The 26740-nt window shown below is 47.0% G+C and overlaps 2 protein-coding genes across 9 annotated transcripts in view; one reads left to right on the forward strand and one right to left on the reverse strand.

Moving 5' to 3' along the window:
• The window catches only part of CC2D1A (coiled-coil and C2 domain containing 1A), a 56108-nt gene extending 53048 nt beyond the window's left edge, over positions 1–3060 (forward strand). Inside the window, exon 30 of the mRNA XM_081845746.1 lies at positions 905–3060. Coding sequence (XP_081701872.1) covers positions 905–925 — 21 coding nt within the window. The 3' untranslated portion in view covers positions 926–3060. The remainder of the gene's footprint in view (positions 1–904) is intronic.
• Positions 2922–25636, reverse strand: PODNL1 (podocan like 1). 8 transcript variants are annotated; one of them, XM_081845149.1, is made up of 12 exons: positions 25023–25636; positions 23641–23691; positions 15936–16187; positions 15227–15320; positions 14774–14838; positions 12738–12847; positions 11396–11552; positions 10640–10755; positions 9817–10474; positions 8164–8312; positions 5247–5415; positions 2922–4193 (listed from the first exon to the last, which is right to left on the reverse strand). In XM_081845149.1, the coding sequence occupies exons 3-11, from the start codon at positions 16077–16079 to the stop codon at positions 5265–5267; spliced, it is 1644 nt and encodes a 547-aa protein (XP_081701275.1). In that variant the 5' UTR covers positions 16080–16187; positions 23641–23691; positions 25023–25636; the 3' UTR covers positions 2922–4193; positions 5247–5264. The 8 variants fall into 8 exon arrangements, 7 of the variants coding, with proteins under 7 accessions (XP_081701275.1, XP_081701270.1, XP_081701269.1 ...); XM_081845144.1 differs by lacking the exons at positions 23641–23691; positions 25023–25636 and adding an exon at positions 18502–18761 and having other exon boundaries at positions 15936–16184; XM_081845143.1 differs by lacking the exons at positions 23641–23691; positions 25023–25636 and adding an exon at positions 18502–18761.
• Positions 25637–26740: the final 1104 nt, after the last annotated feature.

Below are 26740 nucleotides of genomic sequence, written 5' to 3' on the forward strand. Positions count from 1 at the left end.
TTGAATGTGCTCATTTTAAAGCCCTTGACAGCTTAGGACCAGGTGACTTACGGGATCCACCACCTATCTCCATGTTACAGATAGGTAGCCGTGTTGGTCTGCCATAGTCAAAACAAAACAAATTCCTTCCAGTAGCACCTTAAAGACCAACTAAGTCAGTTCTTGGTATGAGCTCATACCAAGCTCATACCAAGAACTGACTTAGTTGGTCTTTAAGGTGCTACTGGAAGGAATTTGTTTTGTTTTGACTATCTCCATGTGTACCTGTATATTAAGATCTTCTATGGGTGCCACTGCCATGAGATGTAAAGGGATAAAGGCCTTTTCCGTAGTGGCCCCCAGTGTTAGTGTGCTCTTCCCAGAGGGAGCTCCTGGCACCTAGGATGCTGTTGTCTCTTTGGCGTCTTATTGTTCTAAGCTTCTTAGTTTTAATTGGAATCTGTTGTTGTTGTTGTTTTGTTAAGTTCCTTTGAGATCTGCATTGCAACATTCACTGTTTTTATTGATTTACTTCATATATTCACCCCCTTTTCTCCAAAAAGCTCTGGGTGGCTGCTGATGATGATTAATTAGACTTATTAGCTGCTTGTTACTCAACAGTATGCAGCTTTGCTTTCTTTTTCTGTGGCCCACCCTGGAAATTTGATGAGAGGGCAATCTATAAATGTCCAGAGTCAATCAATGGTGCTCTTGGTGCCAAGGCTGGGGGTCCTGTGGTCTTCCAGGTGTTGCTGGCCTACAGCTCCCGCCATCCCTGACCGTTGACCCTGCTGGCCAGGTGCTGGGAGCCCAACAGCACCTTGAGGGCTGCCGCAGGTTCCCCTTCCCTGGCTTGTGCCCTTCCTTTTCCTGAAAGAGGCTATGGTGGCAGAAACACTGACTGGCAAACCCATTTGCCTTCCAGCTGCAGAAGTTTCGCAAATGAAGAAAGCGGCGGAAATGTGGAAGTCTTGGAATCGCCGGGTCAAGCAACTGCTCTCTTCCTACGTGGCCTTTTCCCCGCTGCAGGAGAACGGGGGTTTGGAGAGCAGGGTGGGGAGGGCTCCATGTATGCTGATGGACCAGCAATGCTGCAAAGCACCTCTGGCAGTGGGCTCTTTCTAGCCTTTGCTGGGTAAATAAGAATGAAGGGAGACTCCCTTAGTTTCCCCATCAGTGGGGCAGGTCATGTGACACTGCTAGCTGGAGACAATCCATGAGACGGTTGCCTTGGCACTCTGTCCTCTGGCTTAGCCCAGACTCCCCAAGGTCCATAATGAGCCACTTTCTCAGCAGGGAGAAGGGAAAGAATCCCCCTCCCTCGCTCTTTGTTCTCCCAGCTGCTCTAGCGGCAGCTGCTGGGTGCATCCTCATTTACAGCTTGAAACAGGTTTAGTTCCAATGGCTCCCTATCACATAGTAACCTGGGAGTGATAGTTTTGAGAGAGTGCTGAGTAGAAAAGCCCCTTGATGGAACTTCAGTGCCCAGAGTTCCTTGGTCCAGAGTTATTGTGTCAGCAAGAGAGAAGCTTGCAGCTCTCTTAAACTTGCACTGCAGATATGCTCAGAGTGTCTTGCCTCCTCAGCCCCAGAGAGAAGGCCCCACATTATTCAACATGCACCAAACTGACTCATTTAGGAATTTGGCACCTTTTAGTATATCCCCTAGCCTATGTGGTCTGCACTCAGCTCGCTGCCCCTCCACTCCTTCCACACCAGTCCTCCTTTGCACCAGGCACTTTGCACCTACACCTCTCTGAGCTCTGCTTGTTTGCCCTTCTATTGGTTTATTTCTTTGGGGGCTGTAGAGAGCTAATAGCTTGCTGCTTTTAACTGACCTGATCCTCCTGAATGGCCAAAAGGACCTAGCAGGATACTGGCGTGACGCCTTGCTTGCCGGCTCCCGTAAGAACCCAGCCTCTGAACCTACTTTGGGTTTCTTCTGATGCCTATGGTGGAAGACCCTGCAAAGGGGGCATCATTCTTGACCAGCTTCTGCCCCTGCTATCTGTGCAGCCCATTTCCAAGTAAGAAAAATGACTGAGCTCAACGACTGTTGCTGGGTCTTAATCTCTGAGAGGGCTGCCTGCTTTTTTAAATTATTGTTGCAATTAATGTTACTGCCTTTGGGCTGCCAAAGGAAGAAACACGGGGCTGAGACTACCTGCCCCTGCTAGAGAACAGCATAAGAGACTGCTGAGAGAGACTTCCCCTTCCCTTTGACCTCCAAAGAACATAGAAGAGGCTTCTGTCCCCCAGCAGCGGCCTGTTGACAACTAGGTTGCTCAAGCACCAGCTCTGTTCTGGTGTGCAAAGACTTGTGGGGCACAGTCCATTGGCTGCAGCTTGGAGCAGGGCTTGTGCTGGCCCCTGGCCCAGACCATGTGTCATTTCTGGTGTGGGGTGGTGTTAAGTAATTGCCAGTTTCTTGGCATGTTGGATGGAGTATCCCGCATCCCCTCTGTAGTCCCTGCAGTTGGGGGAGGCATGCTGCTGTAGTCTGGGGGGTGTCCTCTTTCTGCACTGGGGCACATTGGTGTGGCCTTGTGGGGGGTATGGGCTCCCCTTGGGCAGCTGGAAATGTGACCTTTTATGAAAGTGTTCTGTTTCCTATATTAGGTTAAAGACGTTTTAAAGGGTAAGAAATTAACTCAGGGTTGCTGCTGCTCAGGATGGATGAGGTGACGAGCTGCGGGTTAGATCTTGCACTCCTGCCCCTGCCCAATTCCTTTTTAAACCAAAATTTAACTTCCCATGTCCCTGGACAGAGAAAGGATAAAGGGAAACAAATGCTCTAGGCAGCCTTTCTTTCCTGACCCCCATTCTTACCACCCCCTCTTTGGTATTAGGGAAATTGGATTTTTATACAAGTGCCTACCTCCATGGTTGTTGCTCAGCCAGAGGTGTTGAAAGCCAATGCTAAAAATCAGAGGCCGTGAATCTGACTGTGTTACGGCTTTTATTTTATGCTTGGAGTGACATAAATATATAAAGTTTTTAGGGTGGGGGGAGTTCTAAAAACCTCTATAAAAAAAGACATACTGGAATCTTGCACCAATAATAAACCTTGTTGAAACCTCATTTTCTTCTGTGTTGATTGGGTCATCTGGGCAATGAGACGGTCATTCATGTGGAATCTTGCAAGTCATCCCTCTTCTCACTTCAAACTGAAACATCTCTTGCTTCCCAGCAATCTGCAAGTAAGGTGCAAACTGCGACCGCCACAAAAGCCCTAGCACAATCCACTAAGCTAACATTAGTTTCAAGTGAAATGAGGTGGTGTGGAGGACAGAGAGAGGAGGGTGGTCTTGAAAAGCAGGTAGACGCTGGCTTTCAGGATGAATAAAGTCTTTCCTGGTTCCCTACATGGATTCCCTCTTGTTCCAGCTATGACTCATGTGATCCTGGCTAGGGTGATGTTGCCTGGCCTTTCTACAGGGGAAACCAAAGGCTTGTGATGAATCTGGGCTCAAAACCCAGTTTTTTAACTATGGAGCCTCCCCTCCCCATGTTTTGAGATTTACTCAAAAATTTGCCCATGAGGCGCATCCAGAAGCTGCCCGCTGGTTCTGTGTGATGGATTCTATTCATCTCCTCCCTTGCGAAGAAGAGCTGGACCGGCACTGGGGCTTGTGACACGCAGGAAACAAGTTTGCATTTACTCTAAGGGATAAACTTGGTTGTCTAGATTAGGTAACACCTCTGTCACCCAACAGGGACGGTTTGGGTGCACCTGTTTGAGGAGCAAGGCAGAAGAAGGAGTAGAACATAGGTGCCCTGGCGGATGCTTGCGTTGTCCTAAGCAACTCTGTTTCCAAATAATGGGAGCCAAGCAGGGGCACGCAAATACCTTTAGCTAGCCTTGGCTGCCTCTTTGGTCCTAGTCCACGGAGACTTCAGCTTTGCCAGTGCCGTTGCTTAGCCCTAGGCTAAACACAGATCCATTGAAGATCAGGCTCCAGAAGTAGCTAGAATTGGAGAAATCTTGTATCTTCATCTTGTCTCTCTCGACCTGAAAAGCTGTAGCTGAGTCCTGCACCTTAGAGAAGCAGACAGGGCATACTGTAGAGGCTCTGCTCTGTGCAACTGGCTGAAGGTGGAAGGACAAACACTGGGCAGTGCAAACCTCTCCAGAAGGCTACAGGTGGGCTGAGCCATCCTGGTAGAGATGCCCGAGGACAGGCAGCGGTAGAAAGGAAGTGTAGGATGGTGCTCTGCAAAAGAAAGAGGTTCTGTCAGCTGGATCTGACACCCCCCAGAGGATGACCATGTTCATAATGACAGTGGGGACATCATGTAGCCAAGACACTAAAAGCAAGCCCTCTTTTTAAAGTGAGCGCACACAACACTGTCATCCAGTCATTCCTATTTCATATTTTCCTTTGGTTCTTCTGTCTTTTCTCAGAACACAGACTTTTTCAGAATGGAAAAGGAGCACATTCTCCACAGGTGTTGATGATGCCTTTAGAGTTACTCTTCTGGGCAATGATTACAGCTGTGGGCACATTTTTCTTACTGCTTTTGTGGTGGTCACCATTTTATGATAAATAAAATTGAGACTTTATACTATGAGCTTTTTATGAAAGAAGTACAGTATAACACTATAACATTATGGTGGTGTTGTCATATTGTGTCTTCTTTGGTGATCACTCGTAGCTGAGTAAGATTGTCTTCCATGAACACAGTCTTAACAGTGAGTCTGTAAGTTACTGTGGAGGCCAATTCTAGATCCACACATCCTTCTACTGTGGGGAGATAGGTTTCTGGGCGGGACTTCTCCCTTTTGTCCTGAGTTGTGTAATATTGTGTAATATTGCTATAACACCACAGTGAATTAGCATTTTAGTGTGTGATGTCCTAGCACTTTTAAAAAGTCCCAGAAAAGTGTTTTAGCAAAAGCTCAATTTTTAAATATAAAAATGGAGTCACAAAATGGTGCCCAACCCAAGCACTATAATGAATGTGTGCTAAGCAACAGATGGCTTCACCTGCAGCAGCTATACTGCACCTACTGGTCTTGATGGAAAATAGTGGGCTATACCTGTTTCTAAGCACTTGCTCCTGCAGAAGCCAAACTAATGCTCCAGCCCTTGTACAATTCATCACAGAGCTTGTGTTAGTCACAAATACAGCAGATGTGTAATACAAGTTTATGTTTGGAGAGCTTCGGATCACTACGTTCTTAGTGGTCAACAATCCCAGCAAAAGCTGGAAACTAGAGTGACTTAGTTCATGAATGAACACTTTGCCACAGCTCAAAGGCTAACCTGTTCTAGGCAACCTCCTTAGGTACCCATCTGGGTGCGGACCCAGTGCCCAGCTTGCAGCAGAGAGATGGTGATAGGTTCTGGATTCCCGGTAGTGTCTACTACCTCCAGCAGTTTCAGGTCTGCAAATGCAGCTTCCGACACGTTGGCTGCCAACAAACGGTTGGATCTAGAAAACAAAGGAGGATTTGTGTGTGAAATGGGGAAAGCACTGATATGTGAAGCGTTTGTTTTTTAAAAAAAATACAACAACACAGTTCCTGGAACTTTGAAACAGCTCCAGAGGATGGATTTAATTCAAAGGAGTCAGAAATGTGATTCTGTCACATGCATGTTTATTAGGAAGCAATGCACCAACTTGACTGCAAATGTGAACAGCCTTAACATTGTCTGTAGCAGCAGTTATCTGCTTTTCTCAATTGCCATCCATTTTCTGTTAAATGGCCTTTCCAGCTGGTGGACTTCTTAAATTAAAATTAAAATATAGCTTGTAACTTTTACTCTTTTTAATGAATTTGCTGGTTTACAAAGGTTCTGAAATCCAAACGGGGCTTGGAGTTTGAGGAATTCTGGTCCAAATATATTTTGAAAGTGCTGCGTGCATATCCAGTAAATTAAATACGTATTCATTCATGCTGTTTTAAAGCACGCTTTTCTTTCCGTATGACATTTCCATGCTGCCCCAGATTGTAAAGTTCTCTGGGTGCTTTATAGATAGGTCTTGTTGTGTCACCAATCAACCAATTGGAGCTGTGACTGGCCAGCTTCTTCTCCAAACAAGGAACTGGTTTTCCCTGAGCAGAGTTCAGGAGACTGCCCAAGCAGCATCACCACTCAAATTAGGTACCCCTGTATCTAAATTTACTTGATGAAATCTGTGACCAAGATCCAGATAAACTCATTGTGGCGATCACACAGGGTCCCTGGACATTTCACCGTCTATTAATCCCTGTGCCACCACTTTATTTCTCGCTGCCACCACCCAGGCCCTACCTGGTACAATACTGAGTCCAGTCAGGGTTAAATTGGAACATAAACTTCTGTTTATTGCAGTTTAACAAGCGTGAGGTTTCATAAACTGTATCGGTCAATTACATTCATGGGGTGCCTATCCAGACCTATAACTTCCGCTACCTGCTCTCACTCACTAAACCACCTCTCAGATATTTACTTGTCTTCCTAGCTCCTAACTGTTCCTGACTCAGCTTATTTCGCTACACTAACTCAACCTCCCCACAGACTCTATCCCAATTCACTCCCACTCCAACCAACCACCCATCCAACGAACTCTCTCTTTGGTCCCTTCCAGAGCTGGTTTTATAGTCCCTCTGACTCCAACCCCCCTGGGTTCTGATTGGGTAACCTGTTTAACTATTTCACCACCAGCACTCTCATATGTTAACATCACACTCATTATCTTCTGTTCAGAGTTTTGATTCATGTCAGCAAGCAGCACAGTATTTGTGGAAGTGGGGAGGGGACAGAAAACTGCCCTCACTCAACAGAGAAAGCAACACCTATTATGGTAGACACAATGAAAGGTTTACTGCTTCATGATGAACAAACATTTATTTTCTAATGCAGAATGGATTGTTTTTGATTTATGCATTTTGTATTCCCATTTTGTATTTTTATTTTGTGATCCGCCCTACGATCTTTGGATGAAGGATGATATGCAAATCTAATAAAGAATAAGAATATAAAATCTCTTATCAACGTCCTATGAATTATCTGGTATTACATGGCTCATAATCACAGTATGTTTGAGTATCATAATTAACTGCAGAGTCCAACAGCATTTTATTGGGGGGTTTTACAACTACTTTTCCATCTAGTTCCAGTCACAATTTTTATGTTCACTATTTCTGTTTTCGTTTGTTAGTAAATGATTGAATGTTACAGTGAATGTCCAACATCTGGTGAAATCTACAAATGCACAGATAAACGGACATACTGACAGGTATCAGTTAGTGAGAGGGGTGGGAGAAAGAGAGGTGAGATGTCCTGCCACCCACTTGCTATGGGGATATTTTGGGCTAAACTATGTATGATGCTCTCAGCCACATAGAGTAAAGGTAAAGGGACTCCTGACCATTAGGTCCAGTCGTGGCAGACTCTGGGGTTGTGGCGCTCATCTCGCTTTATTGGCCGAGGGAGCCAGTGTACATCTTCCGGGTCATGTGGCCAGCATGACTAAGCCGCTTCTGGCGAATTAGAGCAGCGCACAGAAATGCCGTTTACCTTCCCGCCGGAGCAGTACCTACTTATCTACTTGCACTTTGACGTGCCTTCGAACTGCTAGGTTGACAGGAGCAGGGACCAAGCAACGGGAGCTCACCCCGTCGCGGGGATTCGAACCGCCGACCTTCTGATCGGCAAGTCCTAGGCTCTGTGGTTTAACCCACAGTGCCACCCACGTCCTAAATAGAAGTTTGTCCCAAATGTTTTATCATCTTCTTTTGAAGATGTTATAGTGAAGGTGAATATATGACTCAGCCTTCTGCAAAAACTCAAGATGCAAGTCTTGGGAAGGAAGTAAATTTTTCAGGGGTTAGAGGATGGAGTATCAGTGGCCCTCGCCCTGAATAACAAATCAAAATTAGTGTGCAAAATTGCAGAATAAATTGTGTGAAGTAATTTGTTTAATTCAAGCATGTACTCAAACTTTTCTTGTAGAATTTGGCTTGCATTTCTGCAGATTTTAAGTGTAGACTAAATGTGCTAAGAACACAGGCATGACATTTTGTTTGATGCATTCCACTTTTAAAATATAGACAACAGCAATTCAGACTCCTGGATTACATTGTATTTTAAAGCACCACACACACACTTCCTCCTTTATGAGCAATGGGAATGTAATAATCTCCATACCCGAGTGTCTATCCAAACTCTTGTAGTCAATTGTCATTTCCCTTACCTGAGAGTGATGACACGGATGTTGGGTGCTGTGAGGAAGGCCTCAGCCATAATGACAGCAATCCTGTTATGCTGCAGGTATAGATATTCTAGTGATTCTGGTAGGTCTGGTGGAACATAGGACAGCTCATTATAGCTCAGATCCAGGAGCTGGGAAAGCAAAACCAATAAAACGTTGGAGTCCCAGAGATTCCTGCCAGATCTGGAGCATCATTAAGGACAGCAGGTGTTGGACATAGGCAGATCTGCCTTGGGTTGTGAGTGACAACAACACAATCATTTGGTTTTCTTCCATACGCACCACTGAAATCAGCTGGAGTGGCATAAGAGAACTGTAGCCCTAAGTTGGCCAGTGCAGGAGAACAACTGGTAGTTCCCCTTTGGGCAGGCATAGGCAAACTCGGCCCTCCAGATGTTTTGGGACTACAACTCCCATCATCCCTAGCTAACAGGACTAATGGTCAGGAATGATGGGAGTTGTAGTCCCAAAACATCTGAAGGGCCAAGTTTGGCCATGCCTGCCTTAGGGCTCAAACATAGTTCCATGCTTCTGGCATCCAAATGCTTTAAGCAGGATTTGTAGGAGCCATACTCTTGCCTGTGTTCTGAGAGTTACTCAAACAAAAACTGAAAGAGAATGGGCTTATCCACACTTACCTTTCCTTGGCTCTTTCCAGGCATTGTCCGCTCCTTAAATCTCTGTCTCAGCACCCTTCTTTTTTGCTCCAGAGCTTTCACTGCGAAAACCTGCTCTTTAAAGCTCAGTCAGAACAAATGGCAATCCGTGGAAACCCTGAACTGACATTTGCTCTGATTGAGTGCTAAAGAGCATGTTTTTGCAGAGAAAGCACGGGGGTATGTGTGTGTTAAAATAAAACTGCTCAGACACACAGCTTTTAAGCGTGGACCTGTGCCTTGAAAGAGCCGGGTGAAAGGTAACTGTGGATAAGCTCAAAGTCCAGTAGCTGGGAGCAGAAGCCCACATTAGCGGGAAAACAGTCACTATAGAAACATGCTGAATTTTGAGTACTTTTAAGCAGGGGCTTGAGGAGTAACAAGCACATGCAATTATTATATTGCAGCAAATCCAGGTTTTAGGCATATTCTGAGGGAGATAAAACCCATGTTTCTCCAGGGAAAAGCCATCACGGGAGACCAACACCCCCTCTCCATCGCCAGCATACAATATTCAGAGGGAGAACTTGCATCATCTGTGTATAGAGAGTCCTCTTCATGGTCATGGTTAATAGTTGTCACCCTACATGAATTCGTCTAATCCCTTTGCAAAGTGTGAAGTCGTTGCCATGGCTTGTGCCAGTGCATCCTGCAAATTTGTCTTGCATTGTGTGAAGAAGCACTTTCTCTAGTCTGCCCTGAACTGATGGCAATTCAACTTCTTTAGGTGACCCCAAATTCTAGGAGGAGAAAAATATGCTTTTCTTAGTAGCTAAGGACAAAAGCTCTGCCTTACACTTGTTCCCGCTTTTCCCGGGATGGCTCCTGGTTTCCATGCAGATCTCCCCATGCCCAGATTAGGAAAAGATCCAGCCCAGAGACTGTTACTGTGGACCCTTAGTTGTGTTATTGTTGTCCTAAAACCAGCTTCTGAGCCACTGGAGCACACAGAAGGGCACCTGCCTGCCGGCAGCCTCACCTTGAGTCCATGCAGCTCTTGCCAAGTGCCTGGGTAGATGCCGCTGATCCGCAGGCGGTTGTGGGCCAGGTGTAGCTCCTTGAGCATCGTGAGGTTGACCAGCCGCTCTGGAGAAAGGGAGTTGAGCTGGTTTTTCTGAAGATTGAGGACCTGAAGGCTGGAGGGGAGCCCCGCCGGCAGGAGCGTGAGCTGGTTGCCCGAAATGTCCAGGGTCTCCAGGCGCCTCAGTTTGCGAAAGGCCAGGCGATGGATGTGGGCGCTGTAGAGGTGGTTGTAGCTGAGATTGAGCTCCACCAAGGCGTAGGTGGCCGCAAAGTCCTGCAGCCCAATGTGCGCAATCTGGTTGTGCAGCAGCATGAGGGAACGGACCCTGCGCGGAAGTCCGGACGGGACATGCTCCAGCCGGTTGTTGTACATGTGCAGCGTGTGGAGGGAACGAAGGCGGGCAAAGGCCTCTGGGTGGACTCCCGAGGCGGTCAGGGCGTTGCTCTGCAGCAGGAGGTACTGGAGACCCCGCACACGGCTCAGGCGCTCGGGGGGCAGGTGGCTCAGGTGGTTCCGGCCCAGGTGCAGGATTGCAATGTTGGGGGGGAGGCCGGCAGGCACCTGCGTTAGGTTGTTGTTGGAAAGGTCCAAGTACTCCAGGCTCTTCAGCCGGCTGTAGAGAAGCAAGAGTTGAAGATTAGGAGACCCGCCAATCAGCATCCGCTCTCCTGTGGTCTTCCAGTTCCCCAGAGCTGGCCACGGGAAACCCAGCAGCCCTGGCTCTTGGCTTCGCCACTCATACCCACCAGGGGGCCCCCATTAAAAACAAAAGAGTCACCTGAAGGTGGAGGGGTCAAGGCCATCATTGGACAGGTTGTTGTTCTGCAGGTAGAGCTCCCGGAGGCGCCACTGGCTGCTCAAGGCCCCTTTTGGGATGCGGGAGATGCGGTTGTTCTGCAAAGCGGAGCCTAGTGGTTAAGGAGGATCCCCTCCACTGCTCCCACCCCACCAGCCTAGGCGTTGGGATGTGAATAGATGCTAAGAGAGGATATATTTTTTTAGATATTATCTTTCCATTATGTCAGGGAGCAAAGATTTGCCCTTTTCTATTTGTAGGGAGTTGTGTGAGAGGTTTATTGTTAGAGTTTTGTTTTTGTTTCGTAGGGAAGTAAAACACACACACAAACACACACACCCTATTGAGTAAAACTAAAAACCAACTATTTGGGAGCAGGCCAGCGGTAGAGTAAATGTGAGTAAATGCCATTGAACTAAGTGGGATTTGTTTTTCACTAAACATCTGTGAGATTAAGGGCAAGTGTCTTTGAAAATGTTCTAAATGAGCATAAAACAATCCAATTCCACAACTGGTGGGGCTTGGCACTGAAGAGTCAGGAGAACAAAGGCTCTGGCTTAGTACCCCAACTTTCCTGTCCTAACTGCTGGGCCCCATTCTCCTTGAGCTAAAATCTGGGGCTCCCGACTCCCCTTCTCTCCCTCAGCTCCCCTGTTCATGGCTGGGCTCTGTTCTCTTGACTACTTGAAGCAAGCCTCTGCTCCAATACCATCCAGGTGGGAAATCTCAGCTGCCAACCTGTAAGTGAAGGCGGACGATGGCACGGGGCAAGTTCTGGGGCACGTAAGTGAGCAGGTTGCTGGAGAGGATGAGGGTGCTCACGGCATCGGAGCCGTTGAAGGCATCAAAGGGCAGGCCTGTGTTGTTTAGCTGGTTGTTGTGCATATAAACAGACCTGTGGGGGGAAAGGTAAGGGACAGGTTAGGAGTGCCACCTTGTGGGCTGGCCTCATTGAGTCCTAGGGGCAGCACCCCATCCTGGATCTAAATGCTATCTGTTATGTACACCCTGGGCCAGCAGGGGGATACTGTAGATAGTTATGCAAAAAAGGGATCAAAAGTGAAGTTCAGTGATTGGATAGTTTTAGAAAATTGTTGCAGTTACGTTGTACTGGAGCTCTATATAAGCAGGCTGACTGAACCCTTCAGTTCAGTTCTGTTCTGGCCTGTGAATAAACAAGAGCTGTCTGAAGAATCGCTGTGTCGTCTGATATGTTCACCCACAACTTAACACTATACCCTGAGCTTGACACTGGGCTGGTGATCCTGAAGTAAGAGCATCTTCTTTTCCTAAAAGATTGCTGCAATCCTTGGCCTCTATAATGGGTCAAGCCTGATTCACACAGCACATTCTTCATATGTATACCTGCATCTAATAATTCCTTAAGAACCCTCCCACCTCCAATTTTATTTTGATATAAGGCAGCTGTTTGTGGCTTTCAGGCTGGATAAGGGACTGGGGGAGCAGGGGAGAGGATAGCTGCTTCACCCTGCCAAGCATTTGTGTGCTCTCTCCAAGCTCTTTTCCTCCCTGGGGGAACCCCATAGATCGTCCTGCTGCCACCCCACCCTCAAGTGAGAAATAAGTAGCCTGATGTAAGGGGAGCAGTAGAGGGTGCCTCTGAGCAGATGCAGAGTGCCTTTCTTCCTCGTTTCATAACCCCAGCAATCTTCTTGAGCAGAGGGTGTGGCTTCTAGCTGGCTCTGATTTTCAGAAAGTACAGTGAACGCTTGGGTTGCGAACGTGATCCATGTGGGATGCACGTTCGCAACCCGCAGCATTCGCAACCTGCACACACACAGGTTGCAATTTGGTCTTCTGTGCATGCGCAAAGCGCGATTTAGCACTTCTGCGCGACCACTGAAACCCGGAAGTAACCTGTTCCGGTACTTCTGGGTTTCAGCAGTCCGCAACCTGAAAGAAACACAACCTGAAGCGGCTGTAACCTGAGGTATGACTGTATAACTTTCTCTCGTACTGGGATCCCTGTAGTAAGCAATATCATGCCAAAGGGTGTCTGCCAACACTCTGTGGTCTTGCTTATGTCGGAATGTGTGCCAGTCCTCCGTCCCGCTTTTACCTGAGGCCAGGTTTATGCCCAAAGGTAAATGGGTAGACACGAGTCAGGTGGTTTGCAGCAAGGTCCACGATCCGCAGAGTGCTGGGTAGGAGCTGTGGCGCCACCGAAAGCTGGAAATAAAAAAAAAACCGACTCACAAAATGGTAAAGGCCCAAGGGACCCCAAGGGTCATCCAGGCCAACCCCCTGAGATGCAGAAAGATTTTGAACTGACTCCAGCTTCCTACATCCACACCCACCTACGCCCTGTTCAGAGGGGAAGCAGCCAGAAACATCGTAGCCTAAGAACTGGCCGGCCAGGCCCAGCCACACATCAGCAGAAAGGTCCCTTCAGATTTCAAAATGGTGGTAGAAAATGGAGCCTGCTTGCCTGCTCCGTGGTAATAATAATAAGCCACTCTGGGCGGCTTCCAACAGAATATTAAAATACAATAATCTATTAAACATTAAAAGCTTCCCTTAACAGGGCTGCCTTCAGATGTCTTCTAAAAGTCTGGCCGTTGTTTTTCTCCTTGACATCTGGTGGGAGGGCGTTCCACAGGGTGGGTGCCACTACCGAGAAGGCCCTCCTGCCTGGTTCCCTGTAACTTGGCTTCTCGCAGCGAGGGAACTGCCAGAAGGCCCTCAGCACTGGACCTCAGTGGTGGTAGACTCAAGGAAAAAATGCAAAACCACGTTTTAGAATTGTGTGCCATAGCAAGAACAAGCTTCCCACATACAGAAGCTGTTTCTCAACATTCCAATACCCTCTAGAGCAGGGTTTACTAAATGTGGGTCTCCAGATGTTTTTGGACCACAGCTCCCCTCATCCCTTGCTAGTAGAAACACTCCAGAGTTTCTTGCTCTGGAGTGAACAAGAAACAGGATGGGGCTATGCAAACAGGGATGATGGGAATTGTTGTCCCAAAACATCTGGAGATTCAAGTTTGGGAAACCTTGCTCTGGAGTGAACAAGAAACAGGATGGGGCTATGCAAACAGGAGCAGGCTTGATTCTGAAAGGTGCTGGGATACCAAGCATGATAAGCAACTCAGTGCTATCCTTGAGTGCACCCCTTTGCTTCCTTCCCATGGAAGTGAATGGTTCCCATTATTCCCTCTCAATGGAACTCACTTTTGAGTGGACAGATTCAATCCCCTCCCCAGCCACGTGAGGGCATTCAGCCTACCTTATCTTGTAAGGTGGTAGAATGGGATGTGCAAACAAACATATATGCACATTGTTTTTTATATTGTAAACTGTCCTGTGATCCTCTGATGAAGGGCGGTATAGAAATTTAATTAATTAATTATAATATAATATACACACTGAATCATGAAGACTCTTAACATGATTATCCTCACATGGTCTCCTAACTGTTTCAGTGAAGCTACAATATTGAATTGTTCATGCACAGCACTTCTCTTACAGAGTCGATTGCACGTATCTCAAAACATCCTTTCACAAGGACTTGTGCACTCCTGGAGGGTGAATCTTGGATGCTACTCCGAGTTCACGTAGGGCAAGATAAAAATGTAATAAATTATCCCCAATTACACCTGCTTTGAATGATCACTATTCTTACTTTGAATATATTGGAGCTTTGCACAGAAATGTCAAAGATGTCGTCTTACATTCTGTGACCCTTTTTCTCTATATCTAGGCATGTATTTTTTGGCTGCCCCTCTGGAATTTACTAATGTGTTTTTGCTCCCTCTCACAATATCTTGAAGCATCTCAGATACATATCCAACAAAGATGGAAGCATTCTGAAAAAGATGTGCAGAAGGCAAGTGCCTGCTGGTGGCTGAGATTCTTGCAAATAATGCTGGACTGTATCACAGATGGGAAACCTTCCAATGGGAAACATCTCCACCCGATCTCTCCACGTAGATGTTATGGGACTCCAGCTCCCATCAGCCCCAGCCAGGAATGATAGGAACTGTAGTTCAGCAACGTATGGAGTGCAACACATTGCCTACCCGTCCCCTAGTGAATCCTACCATCAACAGAATTCAGTGGCTATGAAGATCAAACCCTTCCTAAAACACAACTCACCTTATTGTTGGCCAGGTAGATGTACTGAAGCGATTGCAGGGACTCAAAGGCTTCATCTGGGAGACCTTTAAAATGGGACACATCAGAAAAAGGCAGATTTGGGATTCATGCCCTCTAACGACTCTACCCACTAGATTTATGTCCAAGCAGCAGCAGTGATGGTCTTGTGATCTCTTGCTGGGTCATGTGCAACCAGCTCTGGATCTGAAGGGGGTTGCTAATTAACAGTTCCTTCATTTGGAGCATCACAACTCCAAGGGACGGAAGGGCAAAAAATTGAGCATGAACCGTTTCCTTACAGCAATCAACCCATCTACTTCTCATGGGAACAAACGTCATTGGTCAATTAGGAGACAATTATTCATGTACTGGAGGGAGGGGCTGAGGGTCCCCTCAAAAGCTAACAATCCTTCAGAATGCCAGGGAACATTCTGCTCTCTTGGGTCTGCTCACCTTCAGAGGTGATGTGGTTGTTGTGTAGATTGAGGGTTCTCAGGCCAGCCAGTCGGGACACCTCATTGTAGGGCAGCTCCTGCAACTGGTTGTTCTGCAGAAAGAAAACCAGCAGGTGGTCAGAATGAGTGGCAAGGCATTCACATGGACTCTGATCTGGGTGGCTCCTGATCTCCTGCAGTTCCATACTTCCTAGCCAAAAGAATGCCCATTGCAGAAAGTCAACTCTTTATTGTCAAAGATAACACTTGCCTTCGCTTCTACAGCTCTGGATACACCAATCTAGTGTCTAGGCAGCTATTCCCAGGCTCATACTCTATGGAGCAGTTGCAGCAACTAGGGACTGCTCCCCCTCCACCCATTTATTTACCTTCCACTGACAGGCTGTGCACATGCAATTGGAGACTGTCTGTGTGGAAGCTGCCTCTGCTCTTCCCGCTTCAGTTCTCTCCTGGTTCTGGGAGACAGTGGTGCAGGAGAGGGTAGGGAAGCACCCAGCTCTTCCCTTGCCTGCCTCCTCTTCCTCCAGCTCTCAAGCTTCCCCCTACCTCGGATTCTTGCCTCCTGGCTTGTACAAGCCCCCACAACCCACTGCCCTCCTCCAGCCCCGCTTCCCCCCAGTGCACAGTCCTCAGCATCCTGCCAGCCCCTGACATACTCCCACCCAACAGGGCCACCCTCCGCATCTGCCCAGGATCCCCTCCGCCACCTGCAGCGAAAGATGCTGGATGCCTGCAGAGATATTGCTGGGGAAGATGTGCAGGTCAAGGCCACCGCAGTCCACTGTCTCTTCTGCTGGGCAGGTGCAGTTGGCTGGGCAGCCAGGCACGTTCTGCGCTGGGGTGCCTCCCATGGGCCGGGATGTCGCCAGCAGCAGTTCGTCATCATCAAGGCTGTCGAGCAGGAAGCTGTAAGGGATGCTTGCCAGCAGGAATAGTAGAAGACGGCCACTGCCCAGCTGCTGGGGGCAGAGGTCAGGGCTAGTCAATAGGGGCTCTATACAACCACCCTGTGCATGCTTTTCTTTCAATGCTTCCCCTGTCTGCTTCACCAGGTAGGCCAGGAAGCCCCCCTTCTCTCCCCACCCCCATGATCCCCACTGGAAATGCAGACAGAGCCCCTTAAAAGTATGGAAATGCCTCATTGATTTGGAGGGGGGAGATGGAAGGCACAAGGGGGTGCTTGTCTCTTCCAGAGGGGAGCTGGGCGAATGAATGTGCTGCATGGGAGACGGGAGAAGCACCGGATGGTGGCAAAATGAAATAAAACAGAGAGCAGCCTGTGTTGTAAATGTTTGGGTAGAGTTCCTGTGCATGGGGAAGGGTGTCAAAGATGTGTGTGGGCTCATAAACGGTTGCTTACTAGTGAAGGTGGGGGTGCCTACTCACAAACTGCCGTGCAAACCAGTGGCTTTATTGGGCCAGCATTTTGGGGGGGGGGGAGAAAACTGTGAACAGTTTGAGCCTAACAAGTCTGAGTCTCAGGCAGAAGTTAAAAAGCCGAAGAGCTGCAGCTGAGGAACGGGATGTGGAATTGTGCATGGAGGGGGAAGCGGCGAGGGGGTGGGGCGGAGGAAAGATGGATGACTGGGAGCATTCAAAGTGTTCCTCTGGCCTGAGGTTGCCTGGATCCTTTAAATCACTTCCCCACTCTCATCCCAGCATGCCCCATTCAGGACAGGCCCAAGAAGTGGAAGAATCCATACGTCATCGTTTCCTATCAGTTAAGTCAATGCACACCCCCATTAAAATGAATGGGAGCTGAGCTTTGTGGTCCTGAAATGGGTCCAGGATTGCCCATCAGAAAGCAGAGCTGCCCGGCAATCCATCCCCACCCCTAATCTGTGGCATTCTTCTTCTTCTTTGGCGATCACTTGTAGCCGAGTAAGATTGTCTTCCATAAACATGTTAACAATGAGTCTGAAAGTGACTGTGGAGGCCAATTCTGGATCCACACGTCCCTACAGAGTGGGACATTGGTTTCCGGGTGGGAGCTGATGAGCGCTTGATAGCACAACCAGTCACATGGGCTGGTAATATTTTCAGCAGCCCCTTAATCTGAGAGTTGTGGCCCAGAAGACACTCTTCCTCTGGAGAGGAACGTATTGCCACAGGAATACAGGGACTTTCCAATGTGCTATAAGAATACACTAAACTAAGGAGAATGGATTTTAGGGATCAAACAGCCCAGAGGGAGGGGAGGGGAAATGCTTTTCCAAATGGACCTTGAAATGGCACTGTCTGTATCCCTGTGGCCAATACTGGAGGGACCCAGTGCCATTCCAGGGGCGATCTGGTATCTCTGGCCAGCTGGAAAGGCAGGAGGCTAGTCTGGCCCAAGGACGAGGGGTTATGCCATTGGCAAGGTGCGCCTGGATTTGCGTTCAGCTCCTTTGGGAATTCTTTCCAGCATGTCTGTAAATCGATCTTGGGAACCATAGAAGTCTGCTCAAAGCAGGAAACAACCAGTCCTTGTCTCCTTACCACCGGACACCGGTCTGTCAAACAGAAGAGACAGAAGCTAGAAGCCCTTGATTCTGAGCCAAGGAGTCTTGTCTGCTTGTTAGCTTTCGCTTTTATATTGAGAAAAAAAGAAGAAACAATATTTGGAAGTACGTTTCTCCTCCTTACCCTTCTTCCCGCGCCACACACTTTCTGTGTCTTAACATCACGCAGGAATAATAATAATAATAATAATAATAATAATAATAATAGAAACTCTCTTCTCCACGACAGAAAGGGCTGCACATTTAAGCATCATTATCATAATCAACAACCACCACCACAACCTGCCAGCTGTGCGGTTGTTAAAGACGCAGGAGACAACGATTTTCCTTCCTAGTCAGACCCAAACAGAGAGCATACCTGCTGCATCCATTAATGCTGAATAACCCTAGGTTTCGGGCTAGACAACCGTTAGCCCGCGCGGTGGCCCCTTTGCACCCAGGCGCAGCATGCACACGACCTTTCCGACCCCGCGCGACACGGGTCTTAACTCCCCGGCATCCCCGGCGCCTCCCCCGCGCCCGCCTGGGGAGCTCCCCGCCCCTCGGCCCCTCCGCGTCGCCCCCTGCCGGCGCGCTCCGGGGCGCCACGCGTGGGGGGGGAAGCGGCGCCCGGGTCCCCGCTCGCTCACCATCGCCCTGCTCGGCTGGAGCCGCCTCTCCGCGGGAGGATGCCGCGGGTCGCGAGTGGGATCCAGAGCCGCGCGGGGCGGCACCCCTTGCCCTCCCCGCCCGCTCGCTCGCTCGCCTTCCTTTCCCTTCTGAAACCAACCTCTTGCTGCGGAGGAGCCCAAGGGGAAGGAGCCGGGGGAAAGCCCTCCCCTTTCTTCCCCAAAGGCAACCGGGACGGACCTGTCGCCGCTGTTTCTGCGTGGGAGTGGGGCGGAAGGGGGGGGGGGAGAAAGAATTGTTGCGTCTCCTTCTTGTTTTCCATCCGATCAAAGTTAAGACGGGCTATTGCATAACGCTGCCTCCGCGGAGAGAGGTGGGTGAAATGCCAGCGAGGCGCAACGCTCCAGGGGCCGATCAGCTGCGCCGCGCCCGCGGACTGACTGCTTTCTCCAGCGCGCCCACCTTAGTCCTCGTACCTCCTCCAGTTAACCTGTCAGCGGCGGCACCCCGCGCTCTCCCAGGACTTTCAAGGCTTGCCTTACTTAACACCTAAGAAAAACAAAACAAATTCCTTCCAGTAGCACCTTAAAGACCAACTAAGTCAGTTCTTGGTATGAGCTATCGTGTGCATGCACACTTCTTCAGATACACTGAAACAGAAGTTTCCAGACCCTTCTATATAGTGAGAAGGTGGGGAGGGGTATTACTCAGAAGGGTGGTGGGAATGGGTGATTGGCAGATAGCTGTGATGAGCCTGTTGACGACTCTTAACGACTGCAATAGGTCTTACAGGAAAAAGCAAGGGGTGAAAAGGTGAAAAATGGCTTTGTCATACCAAGAACTGACTTAGTTGGTCTTTAAGGTGCTACTGGAAGGAATTTGTTTTGTTTTGACTATGGCAGACCAACACGGCTACCTATCTGTAACCTAAGAAAAACATGAGACTTGGCACAAGGAACAGAGTGCCCCCTGACCATGCTCAAAGGACCCTTGCTGTGGTTTCAAGCAAAAGCCGCTGGGGGACAGGTATCTGCCCTTACAAAGTGGCTGAGCAAAGTGCACAGAGTCAAATATCAAACTTGCACTATAAAAATTACAACAGGATAAGGTTAAGGATAGGGACGCGGGTGGCGCTGTGGGTTAAAACCACAGAGCCTAGGACTTGCCAATCAGAAGGTCAGCGGTTCGAATCCCCATGACGGGGTGAGCTCCCGTTGCTCGGTCCCTGCTCCTGCCAACCTAGCAGTTTGAAAGCACGTCAAATTGCAAGTAGATAAATAGGTACCACTCCGGCGGGAAGGTAAACAGCGTTTCCGTGCACTGCTCTGGTTCGCCAGAAGCGGCTTAGTCATGCTGGCCACATGACCTGGAAGCTGTACGCCGGCTTCCTCGGCCAATAAAGCAAGATGAGAGCCGCAACCCCAAAGTTGGCCATGACTGGACCTAATGTTCAGGAGTCCCTTTACCTTTAAGGTTAAGAATATCACATCAAAGTCATCAGCTGCAATCTGAATGACAGGCATTTGACCTTCAAAATGACTTTTCCCCCCTCTCACACACATGCCCACCTCCCAGGACACTTACAGCACTTCTCTGGAATATCTGCATGTTTGTACTTCAGACCCACACACCACCAATCAGTTTTTGGGACTGCAATCTGTTATCCAGTGGCTGCCACCAGCCTTCCTCTGCAGCTCTTCACCTTTGGAAGAGAATCTGCCAAACACTTAAAGACTACCTGGTTCCAGGGTCACAAAGTTAGGGCAAGTTGGGTTCCATTCTCTGTCCAGCTGCAAAATGCCCTGATTTTATTCCCAGAACAAACTGGAGGAATCAACAGGACAGGACGATTGTCACGGTCCGGTTCACAGGCGATCGAAGTCCCAGCTGGGGATGTCGGGACCGGGGGCAAGATGGCAGGGTGGGAGCAGGAACGGGAGTCCAGAAGCCAGGAGTTGGGAAGCAAAGAGTCCGAGGGTCAGAGAGCTGGGAGTCAAGGGTCCAAGGGTCAGGAAGCAAGCAGTCATGAAGGCAGGGGTCTGAGGAGCAAGGAGTCAAGGAACCAAACGCAACAAGGCAGGGAGCATGTTGCTGTGGCAAAGATCTGAAGAGAAATGCTGACCTTATATCCCTTCCCAGCTCTTGCCACCAGGTGCTGTGAGTTACCAATCGGCCTCACCTGTGAGGCTGTGCCTTGCCTCTCCAGAACAAACTTAGGAAGGCCCCAGTCCTGGTCACAGGGCCTGGCTCCTGCACACACACCTGACAATGATGACCATGATATAAACAAATTCGTTTCTGTTATTATCCTTGCACTAGCCCATTGTTTATATCCTGCCTTTCAGGATACAATTCCTTCAAAGGCAGTTTATATTAAACTACATTTTAAAACTACAATAAACAACAGCAACATATAAAAAGTCATCCTTGCCACAGGGCACTTAATGGTAGAATGTGTCTGTCTTGAAAGGAGACAGTCCAGATGGAATAGTTGCCAAGGTGGTCTTCACCTGCCTCCCTCTCTCTACTGGGCTTCTTACACATTCAAAGCACATTTCCCTTCTCAAAGAATTCCGGGTACTGTAGTTTGTTTATTCTTACTGTTGTTATTATTATTATTATTAATAAAATTTGTATACAACCCTTCATCCAAAGATCACAAGGTGGTTCACAACATAAAAACACAAAATTAAAACACAAAATACATAATAAACACTTTTAAAAGGCCACAGAATGTTATCAGTCCAAGGTCTGGTTATAGAGAAATTATTTGCTTGCCGCTAAAGGTATGTAATGAAGGTGCCAGGCAAGCTTTCCTGGGGAGAGTATCCTACAAATAGGGAGCCACTGCAGAAAAGACCCGCTCTTGTGTTGCTGCCTTTCGGACATCTCATGGAGGGGACACACAAAGAAGGGCCTCGGATTATGATCACAGGGTCCAGATGTGGGGAAAGGTGGTCTTTGTTTTTTTTTTAAAATAATTTTTATTGATTTTCATAAAACAAAAAGCACAGAAATAAACAAACAAACAAACAATACATGACTTCCCCATGCCTCCCCTTCACTGCACCCCTGTATCCAAAATTTTTAGCAATCCTTCATTCCTTTTCAAGATTTGATTTCCTTCAAAATTTTCTTAACTTAAATATTTACAACTATAATTCTCTATTTCTTAACCCTTGACATTTTATCAGTCCAAAATTTTGCAACAGTTCTTAAGATATAATTTAAATTTTTTCCAGTCCTCTTCCATTGTCTCCTTCCTCTGATCACGGATTCTGCCAGTCATCTCTGCCAGTCCCATAAATTCAGTCACCTTCGTCTGCCATTCTTCCAGAGTAGGTAATTCTTGCATCTTCCAATACTTTGCTAGAAGTATTCTTGCTGCTGTAGTTGCATACATAAAAAAGATCTTATCTTTCTTTGGTACCAATTGGCCGACCATGCCCAAGAGAAAAGCCTCCGGTTTTTTTACAAATGTCCACTTAAGGACTTTCTTAATTTCATTATAGATCATTTCCCAGTAGGCTTTAACCCTTGGGCAGGTCCACCAAAGATGATAGAAAGTTCCTTCACATTCGTTACATTTCCAGCATTTGTTACTGGGCAAATGATATATCTTTGCAAGCTTGACTGGAGTCATGTACCATCTATAGATCATTTTCATTATGTTTTCTTTCAAGGCACTACATGCCGTAAATTTAAGGCCTGTGGTCCATAACTGTTCCCAGTCAGCAAACATAATATCATGACCTAAGTCTTGTGCCCATTTAATCATAGCTGATTTAACTGTTTCATCCTGTGTATTCCATTTCAGCAACAAGTTATACATTTTAGACAAATTCTTAGTATTGGTCTCTAGCAATTCTGTTTCCAATTTTGACCTCTCTTTCTGAAATCCTAGTTTCTTGTCCTGTTTAAAAGTCTCATTTATCTGATAGTAATGTAACCAGTCTCGAACTTTGGATTTTAATTTCTCAAAGCTCTGTAATTTAACTTTTTCACCATCATATTCTATAATTTCACTATATTTTGGCCAATTAGAATCCATATTAAGTTTTTTTACCGCTCTAGCTTCCATTGGTGACAACCATCTGGGTGTTTTGTTTTCCAACAAATCCTTATATCGGTTCCAAACATTGTATAAAGCTTTCCTGACAATATGATTTTTAAAGCCTTTATAGATCTTTACCTTGTCATACCATAAATATGCATGCCAGCCAAAATTGTTATCATACCCTTCCAAGTCTAGAATATCTGTGTCTTCAAGAAGTAGCCATTGCTTCAGCCAGCAAAATGCTGCTGCTTCATAATAGAGTCTTAAGTCCGGCAGCGCAAAACCCCCCCTATCTTTTGCATCAGTTAAAATCTTAAATTTTATTCTGGGTTTTTTGCCCTGCCAGACAAATTTAGATATATCTTTCTGCCACTTCTTGAAACAATCCATCTTGTCTATAATTTGCAATGTCTGAAACAGAAACAGCAATCTCGGCAATACATTCATCTTAATAACAGCAATTCGGCCTAACAAGGATAATCTCAATCTAGACCATGTGTCAAGATCTTTCTTCACTTCTAACCAGCGTTTCTCATAATTGTCTTTAAACAGATTCATATTTTTGGATGTTAGATTCACCCCCAGATATTTCACCTTTTTTGTTATCTCCAAACCAGTTTCCCTTTGAAAACTATCTTTTTCCCCCATCGTTAGATTTTTTTCCAGTACCGGAAAGGTGGTCTTTGAAGCACGTGTGGCAACCATTTTGCACGGGGGGGGGTTGTTCTTGGCTCCCCTGTGCATTGGTGGAACACACCAACAAGTCCACTTCACCCTGTTATTCTCTCATTCTGCCCTCTTCCAGATCCAAAAGGACCCAGGTGTCAGTGGTTGCGCATTAATTGGACACATGCAAAATGGTTGCTGCCTGTATTGTTAGGGGTTGCTAGGAATTGTAACTACAGCATGGAGAAGTATTGGAGGGGGAGACTACGTTTCACATGTGCTGTAAAGCCCTGACTGTAGATGGCCCTGTGGTGTGGGAAAAAGTCCAACTGGAGCAGGTTCTGAGCTGGTCTTCATAGGAACGTAAGACAAAGACTGCTGGATCAGGCCTATGGCCCATCTAGTCCAGCATTCTGTTCTTCCAGTAGTTGATTAGATACCAGTGGGAAGCCTGCACACTGGGCATGAACACAACAGTAACCTGCCCACCTGTGATTCCTATCAACTGGTAATCTTCATTTGTCTCCCCATTCTCTACAAGTCTCCAAAAACATATTGAGAGGGACTTGAACTCACTGAATCTTCAAGGAAAATTGGCTCTAGTGGAGAACTCAGGAATCGGGACAGCTGCAACGAAAACAGGAAGTTGAGTAGGCATTTATCTGTCTGTCATAACACTAAGGCATGAGGCCATCCAGTGAAATGGATGAGCAGTAGATTCAGGAAGGGAACAAGAAAGTACTTTTCCACACAATTTATTTTTCACTTATGCAATTTGCTGCCATGAGATGTGGAGTTGGGTTAGGCTTAGATACAAAAAGGCTAGACAAGTTTATGCAGACAACTTGTGTGGCTTTATCAGCAGGTATTAGTCATGATAGGTGCTTAGCAGCAGCATATATTTGAACACTAGATGCTAGGGGATTAGCGAAGGGTAGGGCTGTTGCCTTCTTGCCCTGACTGGGGACTTCCTGGAAGCTGGCCACTGCTGGAAGCAGGATGTTAAAGCAGAAGGAACTGTGGTCTAATCCAGCAGGGCTGTATGCACTCTAGTCAACATCCCCTTAGAAAGACAACATCTGTGCCTTTAACAAATGTGCAGATATAGTGAATTTTGGATTGTGTGGCAGTAGCAGCACCATCACAGAAAAAGCCAACTATAAAGTAACTTGCTTTGCCCCCAAAAGGAATATGGCATTCTACTCAGATTTGTGATGGTGCAGTTTTAATAAAAACATACTTGTTTGCCCATCACTCATCCCTACAGGCTTCTCATGTCCCCACTTTGGGGAGCCCTGAATTATGCAATGCAAGAGTTGGTAAACAAGAGCAGGTGGTTCTGGTTTTTCTGATTGTCATGCAAATTTATACAGCTCCAAAAGCAGGTGCCAGGAATATTTCAGTGACTCTGGAATGGATCACTTCTAGTTTCCCATATGTCATTGGGATGAGATAGAGGAATTCTGTGAAGCCACGGGCAGGGGCTCACTTCATTTGGACAAAAAAAAAAAAGCTTCCAGATTTGGCTCACGTGTAGGGCTTAATTTGAACGAGGGCTGAGCCCAAGACACGTGCATAGTTTCAGTGCTTTATTTCAGACAGTAGAATTTGTTTCAAAATCTAGTTCTGGGTTTATCATTTTTCCTGGAACTCAATTTCTCTGTTGCTGCAGACAGCCTGCCTCAATGTCTTGACTGCATACTTCCAGCCTACCAGATTTTCAGCCATATAAGAATCTGATATGCAAAATTATCTAGGTTGGAGAAAAACAGAAGTGTTACAGGGCTGAACTTAACTTGGCAGCAAAAGGACACAGTTCTTTGTTTGAAGACTGCCAAACAGTAACATCTGACTAGCTGGCTTGAAAGCACTATTTATAGCTTCCTTTCCTGGCTTGGCTTAAGTGAGGGATATATAAACACTTTTTTTGTTTATTGTTTTGTTATTGGTTCCCTCACCTCTTCCTTGTTATGTTTGCCAGCGTATTCAATTCTGTGCCAGGCTGGGGCACACAGCACAGCCAGGGCTCCATCTCCAGTTAGGATGACACCAAGGCACAGTCAGAGCCCAAGAAGTGCTGAGATAAATAAAAAAGGGAAGAAAAACAGGACATTTTAACTCTGCCCTTGCAAAATCTGAGATATAAACAGTGCCATGCACTTCAGTGAAAAGCACATAGGGCAGAATTACTGGGTTTGCGTGCTCTCTTGTCATCAATGGTTTTGTTTCTAGACCACCTGTCATCAGACGATTGCAAGGAAGTATACCACAATATAAAAGCTTCCCAGAGCCCAGTAAGCAAGGAAAACTTGCTGGGTGCACATGTGGGGGAGGACATATAAATGGTTTCTCTGCTCTCCATTTATTTATTCATTCCCCTCCACCTCACATAAGGTTGCAATGGTGTTAAGTAAATTGAGCTCAGGTTGTGGGTTCACTGTATAGTTTTCTTAGGGACTACAACTAATCCAGAATGCGGCAGCTAGACTGGTGACTGGGAACGGCTGCCAAGACCATATAACACCAGTCTTGAAAGACCTACACTGACTCACAGTATGTTTCTGAGCACAATTCAAAGTGTTGGTGCTGACCTTTAAAGCCCTAAACAGCCTCGGTCCAGTATACAGTGGTACCTCGGGTTAAGTACTTAATTCGTTCCGGAGGTCCGTTCTTAACCTGAAACTGTTCTTAACCTGAAGCACCACTTTAGCTAATGGGGCCTCCCGCTGCTGGCGCGCTGCCGGAGCATGATTTCTGTTCTCATCCTGAAGCAAAGTTCTTAACCCAAGGTACTATTTCTGGGTTAGCGGAGTCTGTAACCTGAAGCATCTGTAACCTGAGGTACCACTGTACCTGAAGGAGTGTCTCCACCCCCATCGTTCAACCTGGACACTGAGGTCCAGCACCGAGGGCCTTCTGGCGGTTCCCTCGCTGCGAGAAGCCAAGTTACAGGGAACCAGGCAGAGGGCCTTCTTGGTAGTGGCACCCACCCTGTGGAACGCCCTCCCACCAGATGTCAAAGAGGAAAACAACTGCCAGACTTCTGCCAAGACTTCTGCCAGACTTCTGCCAAGACTTCTGCCAGACTTCTGACAAGACATCTGAAGGCAGCCCTGTTTAGGGAAGCTTTTAATGTTTAATGTTATTGTATTTTAATATTCTGTTGGAGTGGCTGGGGAAACCAGCCAGATGGGCGGGGTATAAATAAATTATCATTATCATTATCGTTGTTGTTGTTATGTATTTTTGCTAGAAGAGTCATCCGGACTCAGTGATTTGTCAATTTTTATTTTATCAAGAAGCCCTAGAACTTCATTTCTTGTCACTACTATTTGCCTCAATTCCTCAGACTCCCTTCTTGTGAAAGTTCAGGCCCAGGAATCTGCCCTATATCTTCTGCTGTGAAGACAGATGCAAAAAAATCCTTTAGCACACCTTTTACTCTGTTGTCATCTAAAGGTCCAACACCCTGCCCTAGCCAATCTCCTGCTACTAATGTATTTAAATGAATTTTTGTTGGTGGTGTTCTTCATGTTTTTGTTTAGCAATGTACTCCTCGAATTCTTTTTTTAGCATCCCTTCAGGGTGTTTTAAAAGCAGATTTTCCAGCTGCACAAATTCTCTGTCAGACATCATGTCACATATGCACAGTGGCGTAGCGTGGGTTGCCAGCACC

This window comes from Podarcis erhardii (assembly GCF_964252035.2).
Source record: "Podarcis erhardii genome assembly, chromosome: 17".
Taxonomy (NCBI): domain Eukaryota; kingdom Metazoa; phylum Chordata; class Lepidosauria; order Squamata; family Lacertidae; genus Podarcis; species Podarcis erhardii.